Below are 17,344 nucleotides of genomic sequence, written 5' to 3'. Positions count from 1 at the left end.
TTGGTCTATTGAAGAGCCGTTTCCGCATACTGCACAAGACTGGTGGGGCCATCAAATACACACCTGAGGTCTGCTGCCGCATCATGGCCGTGTGTGCAATACTCCACAACATTGCTACCAAGCGCAGGATGCCAGTGGAGATATCTGGCAGTGAGTCTGAAGGTGACAACCGGCCGCCTCCACATGTACGTCATGCAAGCGGAGAAGATCCTGCTGAAGGACACAGGCGCCGCAACCACATCACTATTAACTGTTTCTAGTGCACCCATTCCGCTATCGCAACACTGCACCCATGCATGACAAATGTAATAATGACATGAGTGTGAATCAAGTTTGACCATTACTCTTTATTGTTTATGCACAATAAATTGGCCTTTAATTATTCAAGTGTCTGATGGAGAGAGTATTGCTCCATACCTCCCCATGCTGGGGTAGGGTGTTAGCAGGGGTTGACTGCATGGCCTCCCTCAGAGTGTGTGAGTCCTCACGGTCGGTGACGACGAGACGCCCCAAGTCGTCTCTCCGCATCCTGAGGGACGGTGTTGGCCCTAGTTGCTGATGTTGGCCTGCTGCTGCGGCGACATGCAGGCATCGGTGGCAAGGATGCACTGCTGTTGGTTGACGCAGCCTCACTTGCGTCGTCAGCTCCCTCTGCTTCTTCATGGGCAGTGGCCTGGCGGCCGAGCACTGCTGCGGTGAGTAGGTCTAGTGACCTGGCCACATCCTGACAACACTGCACCATCTGGGCCTGCATGGCGAGTGACCTTCGTGCCAGCTGTGATGTAGCATTACCAACTACATGATTGGACCTAGTGTAGGCCGATAGGCGGGCCAGTAGTTGGCGGTGGCGTCGGCGGGTCATGTCCTGCTGGGCTACCAGCAGCTGGTTGTTTTCACAGACTGCAGTGGTCATCTGGGCTATGTGTTGGCCGTTCGCCTGCATCTGTGTAAGCATTGCTGCCATGTGACGCGACTGTGTGCGATGCACCGCCAGCATGTGGCGTTCGATGGCCAGGCCTGGATCTGGTGTTTCAAGTGCCCTGCCGGTGCCTGCTGGGCCCTGGCGTGGCTGGCGCCTCAGTGCGCTGGTGTGTGACCTGGCACCGGCTGTGCGCCTCGTCTGCCTCCGAGGCGCTGGTGGTGGAGCCTGTACCACTGCTGTGGCTGTTTGCTGGGGTGTTGGATGCATGGCCGTGGCTGAAGGGGTGACCCTGTCCGCACGGGGTGGTGGTGGTGGGAGCCCTGCTGGTGGCTGTGATGGGCCGGGTCGTTGGAAGGACTGGCCCTCACCCTCAGTGTCCTCCTGGCTCCCGGCGATGTGCAGCGCCTCGCTGTCTGTGCTGGCTTGCTCACCTGCACCTGTAATGTGAAAGGGTGCATGATTAAAGTTATGTATCTTGCGCAGGCAATGTTGATACATGCATGCAGCCTTGCTTTCCCTGACTGGCTTTTGGATTCACTTTGCATTGACTGCTCTGGCAGTGTTGGGCTAACTGCGGGTACATGATTACACTACAACTTCCACAATACAATGGGGCTTTTTTGGTGAGCATGGGCTGCATTGTTGGGGATGTCATGTTGCTAGCTCAGGACTTAAGGGCATTGTTGGGGGACTGGGTCGCAGTCGCATGGCACTTACCTTCAGGTTGTTGGCTGGGTCGAGATGAGTCCAGCTGAAGGACCCGCACACAGGCTTCTGGCGCAATGGTGTCCTCAATCAGGTCCTTCAATGGGGTGTTCGTTGTGGCTACAGGTTCCCCTCCACCGGTGGCCAGTCGCTCCCCAAGCCTCTCTGCAATCCGCTCCTTAGAACGACCTCTCAGGTCGTACCAGCGCTTTTTTAGGTCGTCAATTGAGCGCTGAATCACACCAACAGAATTGACCTTAGCGCGGATGCGCTGCCAGTTCCTGCGCTTCTCTGCCTCTGGCACCCTCCGGGAGTCTTTTCCAAAGAGCCGGGCATGATCCTTACAGACCCCCTCAATTAGGTGCTCCAGTTCTAATTCGGAAAACTTAATTTTCCTCTTTCTCTCCTGCCCACTGCTCCCTGCTGCATCCTGGGACATCTTGGGATACTTTTTTTCTGGCTGGGGTGCTGCACAGTGTTGTTTTTGGTGCTCCTCAGTTTCCTGCTGCCACTCCCTGGCTCTGTGTTCCGTTTGTGGGTGTGGTGAGCCTACTTCCTGGTTGTGATGTCATCAGTGGGCTCGAAATGCGACTTTCCGTTTTTGCGATCTCGCAGTTAGCGAGATCGCAAATAGCGATATCGCAATTTGCGATATCGCAATTTCAACATAGAAAATTGCCGATTCTGTGATTATTTTGCGATTGCGGCAAGATCGCAATCGGCAATTGCGATCTTTTGCGATTCGCATTTTTTGATCGCATTTGTACATGAATTCCATTCTGAGATTCTCAAACTGCGAATCGCAAATTTTTGCAATTTGCTAATCGCAGAATGGTACCTTCATGAATCTGGCTCTATGACTCCACTTTGGCAATAGGTGATACTGCTCTGTATCTTACACTAGGGTTAACCCGCTGGGAGATGTCCTCTCTTTAAAGATTTAAGTCATGTATGGTTTGGTGTATAGTATGTTTTTATGACGATATTAATGCGTGGGGTAGTGTATTGCCTCCTTTCCCTTGCAATGGTAGGGTGGACCAATCTTTGCATCATTTTATGTTTTTCTGTGGTTCTTATCATAAGGTTTTACAGGTCTGTCTTAAACCCACACTGGAAAAAATAGCCTTTCAGAAATGTAGATGGCCTCCATCAAGTGTTAAACAGCCCAGATATTTGTTGCAGTCTGTGTGCTTCCTTAAAATGGTCATTTGTGCACACGAATTGACTAATATCCATGGGACACAAATCCCGATGCACCCTAAATACGTCCTGCTGGGCATACACACTGAGGTCGATGCCCATATATAACCTCTTGCTAAGTAATTTAGGATTAATAGTAGCAAAACACCACATAGCCAGGAATTGGGGAAAAGCAGACCCGCCAACTAGGAAATATTTGAGGGCTGGCATGGACATGCACATGGGGGTGGAAACAACAGTATACCAGGCAAGAGGGTGTCCCAAGAAATTTCAAGAAGATTTGGCAACCCTGGCTGAAATATTATGGTCTAGAGTTAGACGATGGAGGCACGGATATCACACAACGGATTTCACAGGATCATATGGGAGTAGGGCCCAGAGTCCCAGATCATGAGTCTATTGAGGGAGGTGTGCGATGGTTAGTGTGAGGGGCAGACCAGTACGAGAGACCTAGGAATAGTGAAATGTAAAGTTGTATATTCCATATTCCCACCAATTGTATTAAATATCTACACCACATATAAAGGAGATGTAGGAGATATAGCTGCTGAATATTGTTTTGGTATCTTTGTAATTTCACATAAAAATAAAAACAGTTTTTAAAAAAATGGCCATTCGTAGCAGAACATCAATGGAGGGGAGCCAGTAGGGAAGCTGTGATGATCTAAGGGGCCCGTTTTTACACTTCCTTTTAATCTGAAAGTTTCTTGTGGTGAATTAACTTTGATTTTAATGCTTTTATCTAAAATCAATGAACTGAGAATATTATTAAGCAATATTATTTACGATATCTGTTTTTTATCTACATGTTATTTATACTGGTTTTATCTTGTGCTTTTATCTTCTATTTAAAATCGAATAAAGATTATTGAAATGAAAATAAAATGAGTTCAATTAACTGTATTACATATGTAAATGTGGGATACTTGTAAAGCGCACAGTTACTCTACCCGAGTGTCCCGGCGCTGTAGACTGCTGGGGAACCCGTCCTGGTTTTCCCTGTGTTCCCATATGTCAATAATTCCACCATTTCTTACAACCCTTGCTACTAATCTGAGTTCAATTATCTTTATTCCACTCGTCAATAGTTCCACCATTTCTTACAACCCTTGCTACTAATCTGATACTTCGCTTTCATTGTTAAAGAAAATGTTCTTCAAATTTTGGGTGTGGGCCTAGTGGAAACCAGACATAATCCAGACAAACTCTGCTGTTTTTCACGGAAATGTAATGTACCATTGGAGGCATGCGGGTTTAATGTAGTTTGTCTAGAATCACAAGATTTTACATCAAGTGTTGAAGCTGGGATTAAAACCCTGGTCAGCAGGATTCATCTTCAACAACTTGTTCATTTAGAAATGAAGAGATAAATCAATATAGAGCAATGCCCCAGAGAGAGAGAGAGAGCTGGAGGGACAAGAATTGAAAGGATACAGGGACAGGCAAAGGGAGAGAAAGTCAGGTAGACCGTACATAGACAGAATAGGTAGATAGAGGGCGACGTGATCCAAAGGTAGAGTGAGCGAGAGCAAGCAGGTAGAAGACAGGATGACATACAGGAACATGATACAATTTGCAACGTGGTCGACTGGCAGAGAGAACTGACTGGATGGATGGATGGACGGGCATAGGCATGTTGGATTTGTTAGCTGGCTAGGTCGGTGCATGAATGCATGGTTGAATGTTGGATGGACAGGCGCTCATATGGATGTTGGCTGAGCGGATAGTGAGTGGACCGGAGCACAGATGGATGAATGGATCAATAAGAGTGAAAATGATGGACGGACTGAAAGAAACTAAGAGATCAACAGGCTGAATGATTGGTGGAAAGTTGGATGAATGGGTGGGTGAACAGAGGGTCCTAGAAACAGGGAACGCAACAGAGTGGGTGGGTGCATTGATAACAAAAAGTAGAGAGAAAGGCAGGTAGACCAACTGGGTGGATAGTTGGAAGGCAGGACCAGGGGAAAGAGATGAACTGGATAGATGGCTGGATGGACGGATTGCTGAAATGCAGACCAATAGGATGGATAGCTGGGAAGATGAGACAGGAGACTGGCTGACGAGTCAGGCCTGCACAGGCCTGCCTTCTGTTGGTGTTGTGATGCATACTTCAGATGCACTGCCTCTCAGAGCGGCGAGCGGCAGGGCTGTGCGCTAAGCAGGGCTTTAGTGGGATGAAAAAACTTATGGGGGCGGGGGAGGGTCTCTCAAAGGGACGTGGCATTTGTAATTAAGGGTGTGGTTTCAAAACACAATAGCTAAAAATCTGTCCTCAGCATAGAGTGCCGCCCCACCGGTATTTTGCTGCTTCTGTCATTGCAACCAGATATATAAAACAAGTAACAATACACCTACAACAAGCCAAGACTATTGGCTTTATCAATGATTGTTAGTTGCGTTAGATAAATAGGCTATAACTATAGATTAGTTGTATATAATATTGAAAATGCTTCCGTCCTTAAATGATGAGATTGAAAGAACTATGTTGAGTCTTGTTGACGTTACAGCAAAGGCAGTGAAAGGGGCAGGAGGGTGCTGCAGTGTTTGAAGAGGCCATTGCGCCCAATTAGTAACTGATTTTACTACTGACTTGGGGAGCAGAGGGTTCTATTTTCCTTTTTTGAATTATTGGAGACATTCTTGCTACAACACTGACCTCATTGGTTTACTTGGCAATGATTACAGGATTTTGAAATATTAAAGTGACAGAGTCCAAAAATGAAGACACAGAACCAGCAAACTACAGTTAAATACTTGCACTACATAGAAATATATTCATAGGTGCTCTTCCGGTCTGGTGTTATTATTTAAATGTGACCTACAGAGCTTATTTGTGTTAAACACAGAGGTTTACATGAAAGCAGATGGAGCAGAGGGAAACCAAGGTATGAGACACATGTGAAACTTGCAATCTTTACAAGACTGACTGCAGTGCAGCACAGTTCTCTAGTTACAAAGAATCACTTCAGTTTCAAAAACAAATGTTAAATACATTCAGATGAAGAGGCACTGTAACCAGTAAACAAATACTTGCAATGTCAAACGTTTAGTCCAGAGATAGTGCATATTGCAAGGTAAATCTGGGGCTCATGGCTAAGAAGATCGGGGATGTTCTGTTTGTGAGAGGTACTTGGGACCTTGAAATAAGAGGTCATTGTTATCTTTGCTCAGGACACACTGACCTTGTGCAGAGATACTATTACACACAACCTAGATCGGAGTGGATGCAAAGTCTCAAGGAGAAATATAGCCTTTTTGGACTCATAAGTCAATCTCTCAGCCCTCGACCCCAGCCATGACCTACATTTTGTTTACTGCTGTAGGGTGTCCTGCTGCAACCTTACCAACCTGCTATCACAAAATTTTTTGTTTCAATGTTGCAACGTTCTAGAACTCACACCATCAACAACTTTTCATTAATATGGTGCCAGCTTTGCATTACCGGGCTCTGTCTATTGTCAGTGTGAGACTGGGAGGTTGCTAAGAGGATAAGAAGTTGAACAAGTATTGCCTCTGCTGTAGTTGTTTGCGGTATGAGGCGTTGTTGCTGCTTTACATGCTGTAGTTGTTATGTGTGTTTTTCTAACCTTGCACTCCTGCTGCCTATGTAGCTGTTTTGTGTGTTCTGGTAATCTTGCCCCGCTGTACCTGCATCTGGAGCCTGGATGCCTCGCTGGACCTGCATCTGGAGCCTGAAGTGGGATGTGGAGAAGCTGTGGAGTCGATGATCCGTGGTGGGAGAAATTGATGCACAACGATCGCCCCTACCTGGTGGTGAAGTCTGGCAGGTCGCATGGAGACATGTTGCTGACCTGTGTGAGAAGACCGCCTTGCAACACTTGGAGCTGTTAATGGTAGAGGCGCTCCTGCACACCAACGGTGTGAGGTCTGCATCTCATACTACGATCCACCACAACACCGGGGTGCACGGAGGGGATTATCAACGGTGTGTGCCTTCTCCCTGCATCACAGGCCGGATGATGTTGGGCTGGCTGTACGCTGTGGAGGCTGGGGCACCTGTGCTACAGCGAACTTGTTTGGCGTGAGTGCTGCGCCTTCACGGCTAAGGGGGCCGTGCTGCATCAACTTCATTGAGAGGTCACCAGAGTACTATACAGCGACTGCTGTACCCAGCCGAGTGAAATCACACCTGGCTGAGGCTCCTACTGGCTGAATCACAGATTCAGAGAGAGTGCAGTGGATTGCGCGACGGTGTCAATGACCAGGTAAGGAGAAGGTGGGACACATCACCTCAAGCAGTGCAGAAGAGGAACAATCATCACATGATGATAACTCAATCAATGAATCAATCAGGGGAATTGTAAGCACGCCACTCTCCCGTGAGGGTATCAATGTACGGTGGGGAAGGGGGGGGGAGGGGCGCAGAACTGTTAGCTGAAGGGCCAGGTCTTGAGGGTCTTCCTGATGGTGTTCAGGCTGGGGGCGCATCGGATGTCTGCCGACAGCTCATTCCAGGTCTTGGATGCAATGTGGGAGAAGGATCTTCCGTCTGCTTTGGCTCTGTGGATGAGCGGGCTTTTGGCCAGTCCCAGTTTGGAAGATCGGATGTCTCTTCTGGGTACGTGAAAGTTGATTCTGTTGTTGAGGTATTTGGGTCCGTTGTTGTGTAGGCCTTTGTAGGCGTGAGTGAGGATTTTGAAGGTGACTTTTTTCTCCATGGGGAGCCAGTGGAGTCTACGTAGGTGTTGGCTGGTATGTTTGTGCCGGTGGATGCCGAGGACGAGTCTGGCGGCAGTGTTCTGTAATCTCTGGTGTTTGCAGAGTAGGGACTTGTAAATGCCGTCGGAGAGTGTGTTTCATTAGTCCAGTCTGCTGGTGATGAAGGTCTTGCGGAGGATGCGGAGGGTGTTGAAGCAGCTGGAGGTGACGGCGTAGACCTGTCAGTTCATGGTGAGGGATGAGTCGCGTACAATGCTGAGGTTTTTAGGGTGGTCCGAGGGGATAGGTGGACTTCTGAGGGTGACGGACACCAGTTGTTGTCCCTTGCTGAAGGGGAGGGTCCAAGGACGAGCACAGCTGTCTTCTCGGCATTGAGCTATACGCAGTTGAAGGTCATCCAGACTTCAAAATCATGCATTCCTTTCTGGAAGTTGAGTCTGGTGATGGTGGGGTCTTTGGTGAGGGAAAGGATGAGCTGAGTCTCATTAGCGTAGGATACAATGTTGAGGCCATGTTGTCGGACAATGGCGGCAAGGGGAGCCATGTAGATATTGAAGAGGGTCAGGCTCAGAGATGACCCCTTTGGGACTTAGCAGGTGATTTACGTGGGATCGGAGAGGAAGGGCGGCAGTTTGAACCTTTGGCTTCATGCAGTGACGAATGATCGGATCCAGTCTAGGGCGGTTCCTTGTATGCCAGCGTCATGTAGTCTGGCAACTAGTGTGCAGTGGGAGACAGTGTCAAAGGCCACTGAAAGGTTGAGTAGGATGAGGGCTGCGGAGTGGCCTTAGTGCAGGAGGGTGTGAATGTCATCTGTGGCGGCGAGTAGGGTGATCTCGGTGCTGTGGTAAATGTGAGGAGGGCAGGGGTCAGTGGGGGCCCAAGTGGATGCCTTTCATGGTCAAACAGTGTATTCGGCTGTGACCAGCATCCAGATGGAGATGGTGGGCTGGCTGGCTGGTGTGTCGGGGGCAAGGGGGGCGTCTGTGGCGTCTGGTGGATGGTCGCCAAGTTGTAGAGTTTTTTGATCTTGAGGTGGAAGTAGGTTCCACGCTTATCACTGAGGTCTTGGGACAGGGTGATGTATGTGGCTTTGCTGTGTGGGTTGGTGAATTCATGAATGACCTTGAAGAGTTGCTTGTAGTTGGTGGCTTGTTGAGGATTTGGTTGTGGTAGTCCGTCATGGCGTCCTTGTAGGTGGTGTAGATTTTGGGTGTCTTGGTGTTTCTCCAGTTCTTCTCCAAGCATCTGCAGGTGCGTTTTGCTTCTTGGAGATCGGTGGTGAACCAGGTGGCTTTCCTGGGGCGCTGCTGCGTTGCGGGGCGAGCTTGTATGCGCAGTTGGAGATTCAAGTGTGGATTTCTCTGGTTGCGACAATGGCGTTGGATGTGTTGGAGGCCGGGGTTGTGTTTAAGGTCTGGCGGCAGGGGAGGCAGGAGAATTGCCCGTGGGTCGTGTTTGGCGAGGCCTGTTGTCAGTCTCTGAGTTTTCCGTGGTTGAGTGTGTGGAGGGTGGCTGAGCTGTAGCAGTGGCTGGCTTGAGATCCAGGGTTCCTGGCACTGGTCGAGGACGGGTCACGGACAGACCTAGACTGGCTTGGCTTAGGCGCTCCTTCTGCGTGCCAGCAGCGCATGTCTGCTGCGCAACCGCACAGCATCCGCCATTTAGTAGGGGAGGAACAATCAGCTGCGAGGCGGCAATGGGCGAGGACACAGGGGCAGCAGAGGCAGGAAGCGGGAAAGGGCGCCATCTCGCCTACCCGGACCAAGTTCTGCTCCATACCGGACATCGCCTTCGCCATCACTGACGGCTGCAGTATCACCCACAAGGAGCACCTCGACCGTCAAGGAGGAGGCATTGGCGTCACCTACAGAGGCACACTCTAACTGACAACACACTCTAATGTGCCAAGGGTGACCATGGAACACGTCAACTCTCAGATCCGGTACAAGTTCAAGATCATCCTCTTTGGCCCCTTCCTGTGCAGGCCCCCTGGGCCGTGGCCCCCCATTCTCCAATGCCACTGTAGACCTCATCGCACCCCAGGTTCTCCCATCCACCGACGACATCCAACTTGGTGAACTAAAGTTCCATCGGGACAACCCCAGTGACTAGGGCACCACCCCCTCCTGGAGAGGGTCACCAACATCAGACGCAAGCTGCAAGTCACCTCAACAGGCCACATAGCAGGACACACAGTCGAGCACGTCACTTTCGCCAGCAGGTACTTCAACTCCAGCCACAACACCCTACTCTCCTGGACCGACCATCATTGGTAACATCACGTCTTCACCTTGCCGACCGGACGCCACCGCCATCATCGCACCCCCTCGCAGCTGGATCAAGCCCAGCGAAGAGCATCTCATCTACTCCCTCAGCACCAACACTCCACCAATGCTTCCAAACAATGACACCGCAGCGTGCAACCACCACCGATGGATCTCAAATAGTGCCAACATTCGGGCACCCCTCATGAACAGCACTGCGTCAGTACCTTCCGCCTGCCTGATGGCAGGCGTGAGGGTGAGGCAGTGCCATAGGGATAGGCTGGCCCCATGCATTGCTGGAGTTGCATCATGGTTGTGACACACCTGCAGCAATGTGTGACTTTAACGCAGGCAGATACATATGGATCCCTGATGTATCTGTCATTACTTGCTTCATGGAGTGCTGTCCAGTGATTACAGCGCATCCATGCTGTCGCAAGAAGGGCGTAGTGAGAAGTGTTGCAACATTGTCTTGCCGCAGCGCATCAACACTTTTCATAACTGGGGCACAAGTATGCGCACTATCTTATTGATTGTGCACATTCCTGCACTGTCGCAGGGCAGCGCTGCAACATTGCTTGCAGCGCTGGCCAGGGCCAAAACCTGCAGAAATATGGGCTCGAGTTTTATCACCATTTTTAAGACCAGCTATTTGCTGATCTTAAGTAACTGGCTCTGACTGCAGTTAGAGCTAATTTTTTTGCTCTTCAGAATTTCAATGAGCCCCTTGATAATATGGAGTAGTGGTGTTTGTGTGCCTTTTTGCACAGGAATGCCTACTTTGCATGTAATTAGCGATAAATATCACTAACATGCTTTGAGATGAAAAAACAGGCTGCTATCTGCAAAAATCGTGCTAAGGTCCGTTTGCTGCAGGTTACTAATAGTGAGATAAAGTTATCGCTGATAAAGCTGCGATAGGCCCCTGATAATATGCCCCTAAAAATTTTAACATTTGATTCTTTTGATACAGAAGGCATCTAAAGCAGTGGTTCCCAAAACTTTTAGAACCAGGACCCCTTGCGTTGAATGACAAACTTTCGCAACCCACCTAGCTTTAATGAAAATGAAGCAGATTATTTTTTTAATGTAACTGAAGCATCGTGGGGTAGCGCGCTGTCATTTACAGACAGGACATTTTCCATTGAAAGCTCTGCTAAATTTGCAGGCGCAGACAGTTTTACTTATTAAACTATATTGCACACAAATGATAATGTGTGGAAATCGTGTTTTAGTAAATTTTCATCGTTGGTGCACTATTGAGTAAAGTGTGTTAAATTGTTTTGGTCCCAATAAATTCTGTAGTTCCACCACACTTCAGAATTACATAAGAATGTGCTCTATTTAGCTTTTCTAACAGTTGATTGTGTACCGTTCCCTTACAGGTACACCACAGGTTGTGTGGTTCAAAAAATGACATCCTTGCATTTCCTTTCTCACACTTGCACCCGAGCAAGATTGTCAGACGAGTCACTTCACTCTTCTTTCTCGGCACTAAAGTGAGAGGAGTTTGTAAATAAAGAGATTTGTCAGAAGGCCGCCTGATATTTGATCTCTGACCCTGAAGCACAGCAAATGTGACAAGATAAATACAGAAATTATAGATTTATTTACCTATTGCTGAACGTTCGCATGCCAACCAAAAATAGGCTTGCATCCCACTTGTGGGTCACATCCCACAGTTTGGAAAAACACTGATCTAAAGCATAACATATTTTGACAATTAGAACAAAATGAAAAACAAGCCAGGAGGATTCATTGTGCATCTTCACTGTCTCTCTGATCTTGCTTACTTAAATGCCCCTTCGGCTGACCATCTGCTCCTTTCTAAATACGCCTGCCATATCCGACCCCAAACTTGACCATCACAGTTTGACAACTTGTTTGTACACTTTAATCTCAGCACATAGTTCAAGGAAGTTATAGTTGATTATAATCACTCTGTGTCATGGGGGCGCCCTACCCAAGTTAAGTTTTTGCTTCAACAAACCATTGAAACCTATAGCAAATCCAATTGGTTCAGTAGACGTGCAGCAGAACTACAACAACAAATTCATTGGGCTATAAGCCGAAAGCTCAGGACCGGAACACTGGGCCCATGATGGCACATGGAACCATCTTATAGCATTACTGTTGATTACATTGTCAGTAATGCATGCACTAGTCTGCATTAAAGACATCAAATGATTATTCAAGTAAAGATTGCTACTTGGACCCAGCAATCAGAGAGAACTGCATGTCTCTAGGTTATTCAGGGGTGTCATTGTCCTTTTTCTGAAAGCGACACTGTAAAAGACCTTCATGGCTATATGTTGTTTTCTAGACTTTCAAGAAGTCAGAATGAAACTGTCTTTGAGCTGTACCACACTTCCTCAGATCCCCTTTCTTTCCTACAGCATTCATTCTCTTATCTGTTTGATATAATAAGCTTCACTGACCATTGCCAATCGGGCTTCAGAACAGAACAATGAAACGCCCTGACACACATTACAGATGACACCTTGAGACTACTTGATCCGAAAGAACCCTGTGTACTTATACCCCTTGATCTATCATCTGCGTTTGACACGGTCAAACATGACAACATGATAGACCTGTTAGAGGAAAAGATGGGTTTATCTGGTCTCGCCTTAAGTTGGTTCCTCATTCCTTCATAACAGATCTCAACAAATCGAAGTCAATCAAACCATGTCTGACTTTTCTCCGGTCTCAATGGGAGTACCTCAAGGGTCCACACTCTCTCCCACGCTCTCTTTTCAACTTGTTCATAGAACCGCTTACCAAAGGTCTTACACGCTCAAATATACAGTACCACATGTACTTGGATGACATGCAATTATACTTAAAAATGTCCTCACCTGAACATATCAAAACTATTAACTACGCACTACTGAAAACCCAACAATGGTTGACCAGGAATCACCTTCTGCTAAACACACGCAGGATGGAATTTCTCCTGATTGCCTCCAACAATCTTTATACTCACACAGAGGAATGGCTGAAACAGTTTACAGCGCTCAACGGCACCCCACATGTTGCCTATTTTACTAGATTGTTAGGCATTTCATTGGACAAATAACTGAATATGCAAGATTACATCAGTGCTACTACCAGAGGAGCCAATTTCCATTGGAGCACTATAAGGAAAATCAAACTCTTCTTACCCCCAGATGACTTTCACTTAGCCGTCCAATCCCCAGTCATCTCCTGCATAGAAGACAGGAGTATCACTCTAGCACGACTACCCAAAGCCAAGCCGGCTCTGTTAGGGCCACACTAAGCTCAGGTGCTAGGCTCATCATGGGTCCAGCAAATGCAACCACATCACACCTGACCTGAAACATCTCAAATGGCTCTCATTTGAGGCTAGAATTCAGTTTAAGATAGACTGCATGACCCATTAGGCTCTTCATTTCAACACTCCATTCCAACTGGCTGAAAAACTTGAACTATCGGGTGGCAGTTGATCCCTACAAAGTTCTAACTCTCTATTGTTGAAACCACAGAAGTTCAATGAAAAGAAAACTCATGAATGCTCCTTTTCTGGTCTTCTTCACAGAATATGGAACACAATTTCTTTGGAAACTAGATCTAATCCTTCAGCCCTCCTTCAAAAAAGAATTTGAAAAGCTGCTGCTGAATAGATATCTTCAGCATTGGTGACTGATTAGTTCCATGAGTCCTGATTTCACTAAGTTGGACTATCCATCCTATAGTCATTTCTGTACCCTGTGTATTCTAAATTCATTTGTTCTGATTCTATATAATTTGATTCTTGCCTGTTCTTTTTTGCTTTTGCTGCTACTGCTTATTGGCTATGTGTACAACATATTGCTAACTGTACTCTTATGTGTTTAGTGCCTGTTTTTTCCATGTTTAACTTGTTTTGCTATTTGTGCAGCACCCTGATACCCAGTTGGATCATATTCGCAGTATACAAAACTCCATGAATGTATAAACAAACAACGACTTCCTTGCCTAAGGCAGCTGTCAAGTGGAAGGATTTTTGCACTCATCTCCTCCCTCGTTGCATTGGAAGCATGAACCGTTCCCCTGGAAAGAGCACGGAATATGAAAGAAACAATCAGCTTTGTTTGGGTCTATGAATGGGTCAACCAAGTTAAATGGTCTAATGTAAAAGTAAGCCTAAACCAGTTCCAGGTCATCTCACAAGGCCAGCCAAAAAGAACTTCAACATGTGTGATAATTAATCCTTTTACCTTTATGTATGTGCGATAAGTCTTGGGAGCCATGATTGGATACTATCACTAAGCAGGTCACTTGCATTATCTAACTAGACATTTCAACCTGTGTATCTATGTGTGACACCTAATCATCAATTTGTGTCTTCTTCAGGACAGCATAAAGGAGAGACCTTAGTCTGTGAGAGTTTGTAATTAGACATTTCAACCTGTGTATCTATGTGTGACACCTAATCATCAATTTGTGTCTTCTTCAGGACAGCATAAAGGAGAGACCTTAGTCTGTGAGAGTTTGTAATGACAGAATTAAAGTCTTATCATGGGCTCCATATGGTTGCCTAGAACTCATCTAGAAGTCTCCAAGTGTACTTAATTGGTTGATGATGTGCAATTAACTAATGAGCTTTTTTATGTAATGTCGCATCTATGACTAATTGCCCATGATCTACTTGAGTCTAGCCCAAGCCTTCTCTAGAGAGAACTCATTAGTAAAATGTGCATTATCGACCGATTAAGTACACTGGCGACGTCCTGCGATTGAGTGTCACATATAGTTGTACAGGTCGAAACGGTGATAGAAATAAAGGAATTTGCCTGTGTTGCATACTGTACAGGCAATTTAAGCATTCTATGCTTGTGCATGATTTCATTCTTTGAGTACACTTAATTTACGTATACGAGGCTTGACATATAGCCCCCTTTTAAGTAGCAAAAACCTGAAGAGTTTATCTAACAGAACCAGATGTGGTTTTTGTTATATAATAAGCCCAGTTTCTGTAATAAATGTATACAAGTGGAACTGATGCTCAGATCAGTGAATTCATAAATAAATGACTGTGCTAGTGTAGCAGTGCAAGAAATAGTGAACACATGAATGAGTATTTACATGAATGAGGGAATGCATGAATGAGAATGAATTTGAATGTATGTAGATTAAAATCATATGTCAGTGAAGGTATAAAAGTGACTGTCAGAGCGTGAATGTATGGTTGCAGTACTTGCTGTCTATTCTGAAGGTGGAGGAAAAGAAAGGGAATCCTTTGCATTGATGTAATTAAATACCTTCTCTTTTTTGGTGATTGTATGAATGTTTTCTTACTAAAACAGGGGCTACAGTGGCTGTTAGGCTGGCATATGCCATACATTTCTTACCTGCATTATTTTGGTGTGAAGACCTTGGCCCATCTCCACTCCACCGTGTGTCACCAGCACAGACCCATCCAGGTAAATGTTAACCAGTGCTGCAGCCTGAGGATGAAAGGTAAACTACCATGAGCGATACCTTCATAATTGACACTGGCAGATCAACCAATAAAAGTCATTACTGATGGGCCAGCTCATGAGAAAGTTGCACTTCCCGTCAAGTTATACCAAGGATCGAAATTGTCAGACTAGGTCAAAATCTGGTTACAAAGTGCAACTCTTATCAAGTCTCACAAAAACAGGTTCCCAAATATGAATAGGGCACAAATCACACCACTCAAACCTCTGAGCATCCACTTCAATACCAAGCCACACAGGGTAATTATGAAACTAAGGGTAAGACACAGCTCTGACCATGGCTCACCACAATAATATCTCATACTTGTAATGCATGCATCAATGAACTGTGCATATGTATTTAATACATGGCAGTGTAAAGACTTGTGGTTATGTAAATGCCCCATTCCACTGTCCTGCTGTCACAGCAAAGCTTTTGCTCTTTCACTTTATTCAGAGTTGTGGCCAAAATACTATACTGCAGAAGCTTCCATGCTTGTCAACAATCTGTGACCCAAAAGAAGCAGGATTATTCAGGTTTTGAAATGGCTACTTAGCATAACATTGACAATGACATCACCAGAAATTATATCACAAGACTTTAGTCACAGTGATGACATCATTGTACACTACACCATGACACAATGGAAGGAGCCGTCCTAGCCCGCGTCATGATGCAGAATTAAGGAATAAAGGCTCAGATGTACAACCTAAGCATTTTGTATCTTCCTAATTGAGACCTTTTGTGTCGCAATTAGGAAGTTGCAAAGTGCGATGTACACCAGTGTCTCAGACACTGTTTTCGGTTACCAGTGTGGTCTCAATTGACCTGCCTTATCAATATTCATGAGTCAGGTCGCAATTTGCATCACATTGGGAATGGCCTGTAATCACAGGGATGGTGTCCTGCTGGGGTCAGCAGACTACCATGTCTGTGATTGCTTTTCAAAGAAAGCTATTTTTTTCATTGAAATAGAGCCTGTTTTCCTTAAAGTAAATTTTATGTATTTCAAAAAATAAAGATGAAAATCAAAATTTTCATTTTTTAAGAGTAGGGAGTGGCTGTGTAACCACTGCCTGCTCTTAAAAAATGTTGGTTCCCTAATTCACAAAGGGAAAATTTGCGAATGAGTTACCACCTCCTTCACGGGGATGTCAAAATATGATTGCTTTTGGACCCCATTCTCGTCGTAAAATATTCATACATGCCCCTGCACCTCTCTATTAGGAAGGGTTGCCCTTGACACGACCCTTTATAATACTGACTCGCAAATCTGATTTTTTGAGTCGGTAAAAGGTTACAGACTAGCAAAATAGGGTTAGTACATTCTAAAAGGCTTTTTAGCAGTAGCAAATGGCCCGATTCTCCATGTGCGACCGCTAAAAACTGTTGTACATCTTACCCTAAGTCGCTGACAACAGTTTTTCAACTATACAACATGTTAAAAAAGATTCTGCAAAGCCACTCTATCAGGCCTTGGCAAGATGATGCAATGGTTAAATATCCTTTTAATTTTTATTGAACATTTATGTCACAAAATAAAAAGATAAAAAGGAAACATAATGGCGCCTAAATGAGTGGACATACGCTTCCAATAAAAACTTTAAATGCAAAAATAACCATGCAGTTTTAATACAACTTTAAGGATGTTTCCTAGCAGACAGGTGTGCTTAGAACAGACACTGAAAATTAATAGCTTTAAAGCACGTAAGAGGAATATATGATTTTTATCAGTGCATAGATAAGGTATTTCCTCCGTTCGTGTACCTGAAGACTTGGGGCCTTTTCACAAAGGTAAATTTACTCTTACAGTTTATAGCAAGTTTACTTCTTTTGGTTATTCACTATTTCTAATTGTAAAGTTACTACAAATTGAAGATGTACATGTACCCTTCCCCTGAATTCAGTGGATGGATCCTAATTTATAATTGTAAAGCTACTACTGGCTATTATTGACACGTAGGATAAGGTAGGCAAAAGTCTTCAAAAACATGGCAAAGATCTCCCTGTGGTAAATTATAAGTAAGTAAGTAAGTAATAGTTTATTGTCCGGTCAATTAAAACCTTTACAATTTCTTTTTAAAAGAAAGTGGCAAAAATTAGA

At 45.5% G+C, this 17,344-nt stretch overlaps 1 protein-coding gene across 1 annotated transcript in view; it reads right to left on the bottom strand.

Moving 5' to 3' along the window:
* AOX1 (aldehyde oxidase 1) overlaps positions 1-17,344 on the bottom strand; it is a 504,603-nt gene that overhangs the window by 145,662 nt on the left and 341,597 nt on the right. Inside the window, exon 27 of the mRNA XM_086955224.1 lies at positions 15,132-15,227. Within this exon, the coding sequence (XP_086811350.1) occupies positions 15,132-15,227 (96 nt within the window). The remainder of the gene's footprint in view (positions 1-15,131; positions 15,228-17,344) is intronic.

The sequence above is a fragment of the Lissotriton vulgaris genome, chromosome 2_1, assembly GCF_964263255.1.
Source record: "Lissotriton vulgaris chromosome 2_1, aLisVul1.2, whole genome shotgun sequence".
Lineage (NCBI taxonomy): Eukaryota > Metazoa > Chordata > Amphibia > Caudata > Salamandridae > Lissotriton > Lissotriton vulgaris.
The sequence above is the reverse complement of the archived record's forward strand: the minus strand, read 5'-3'. Positions and strand labels throughout refer to the sequence as shown.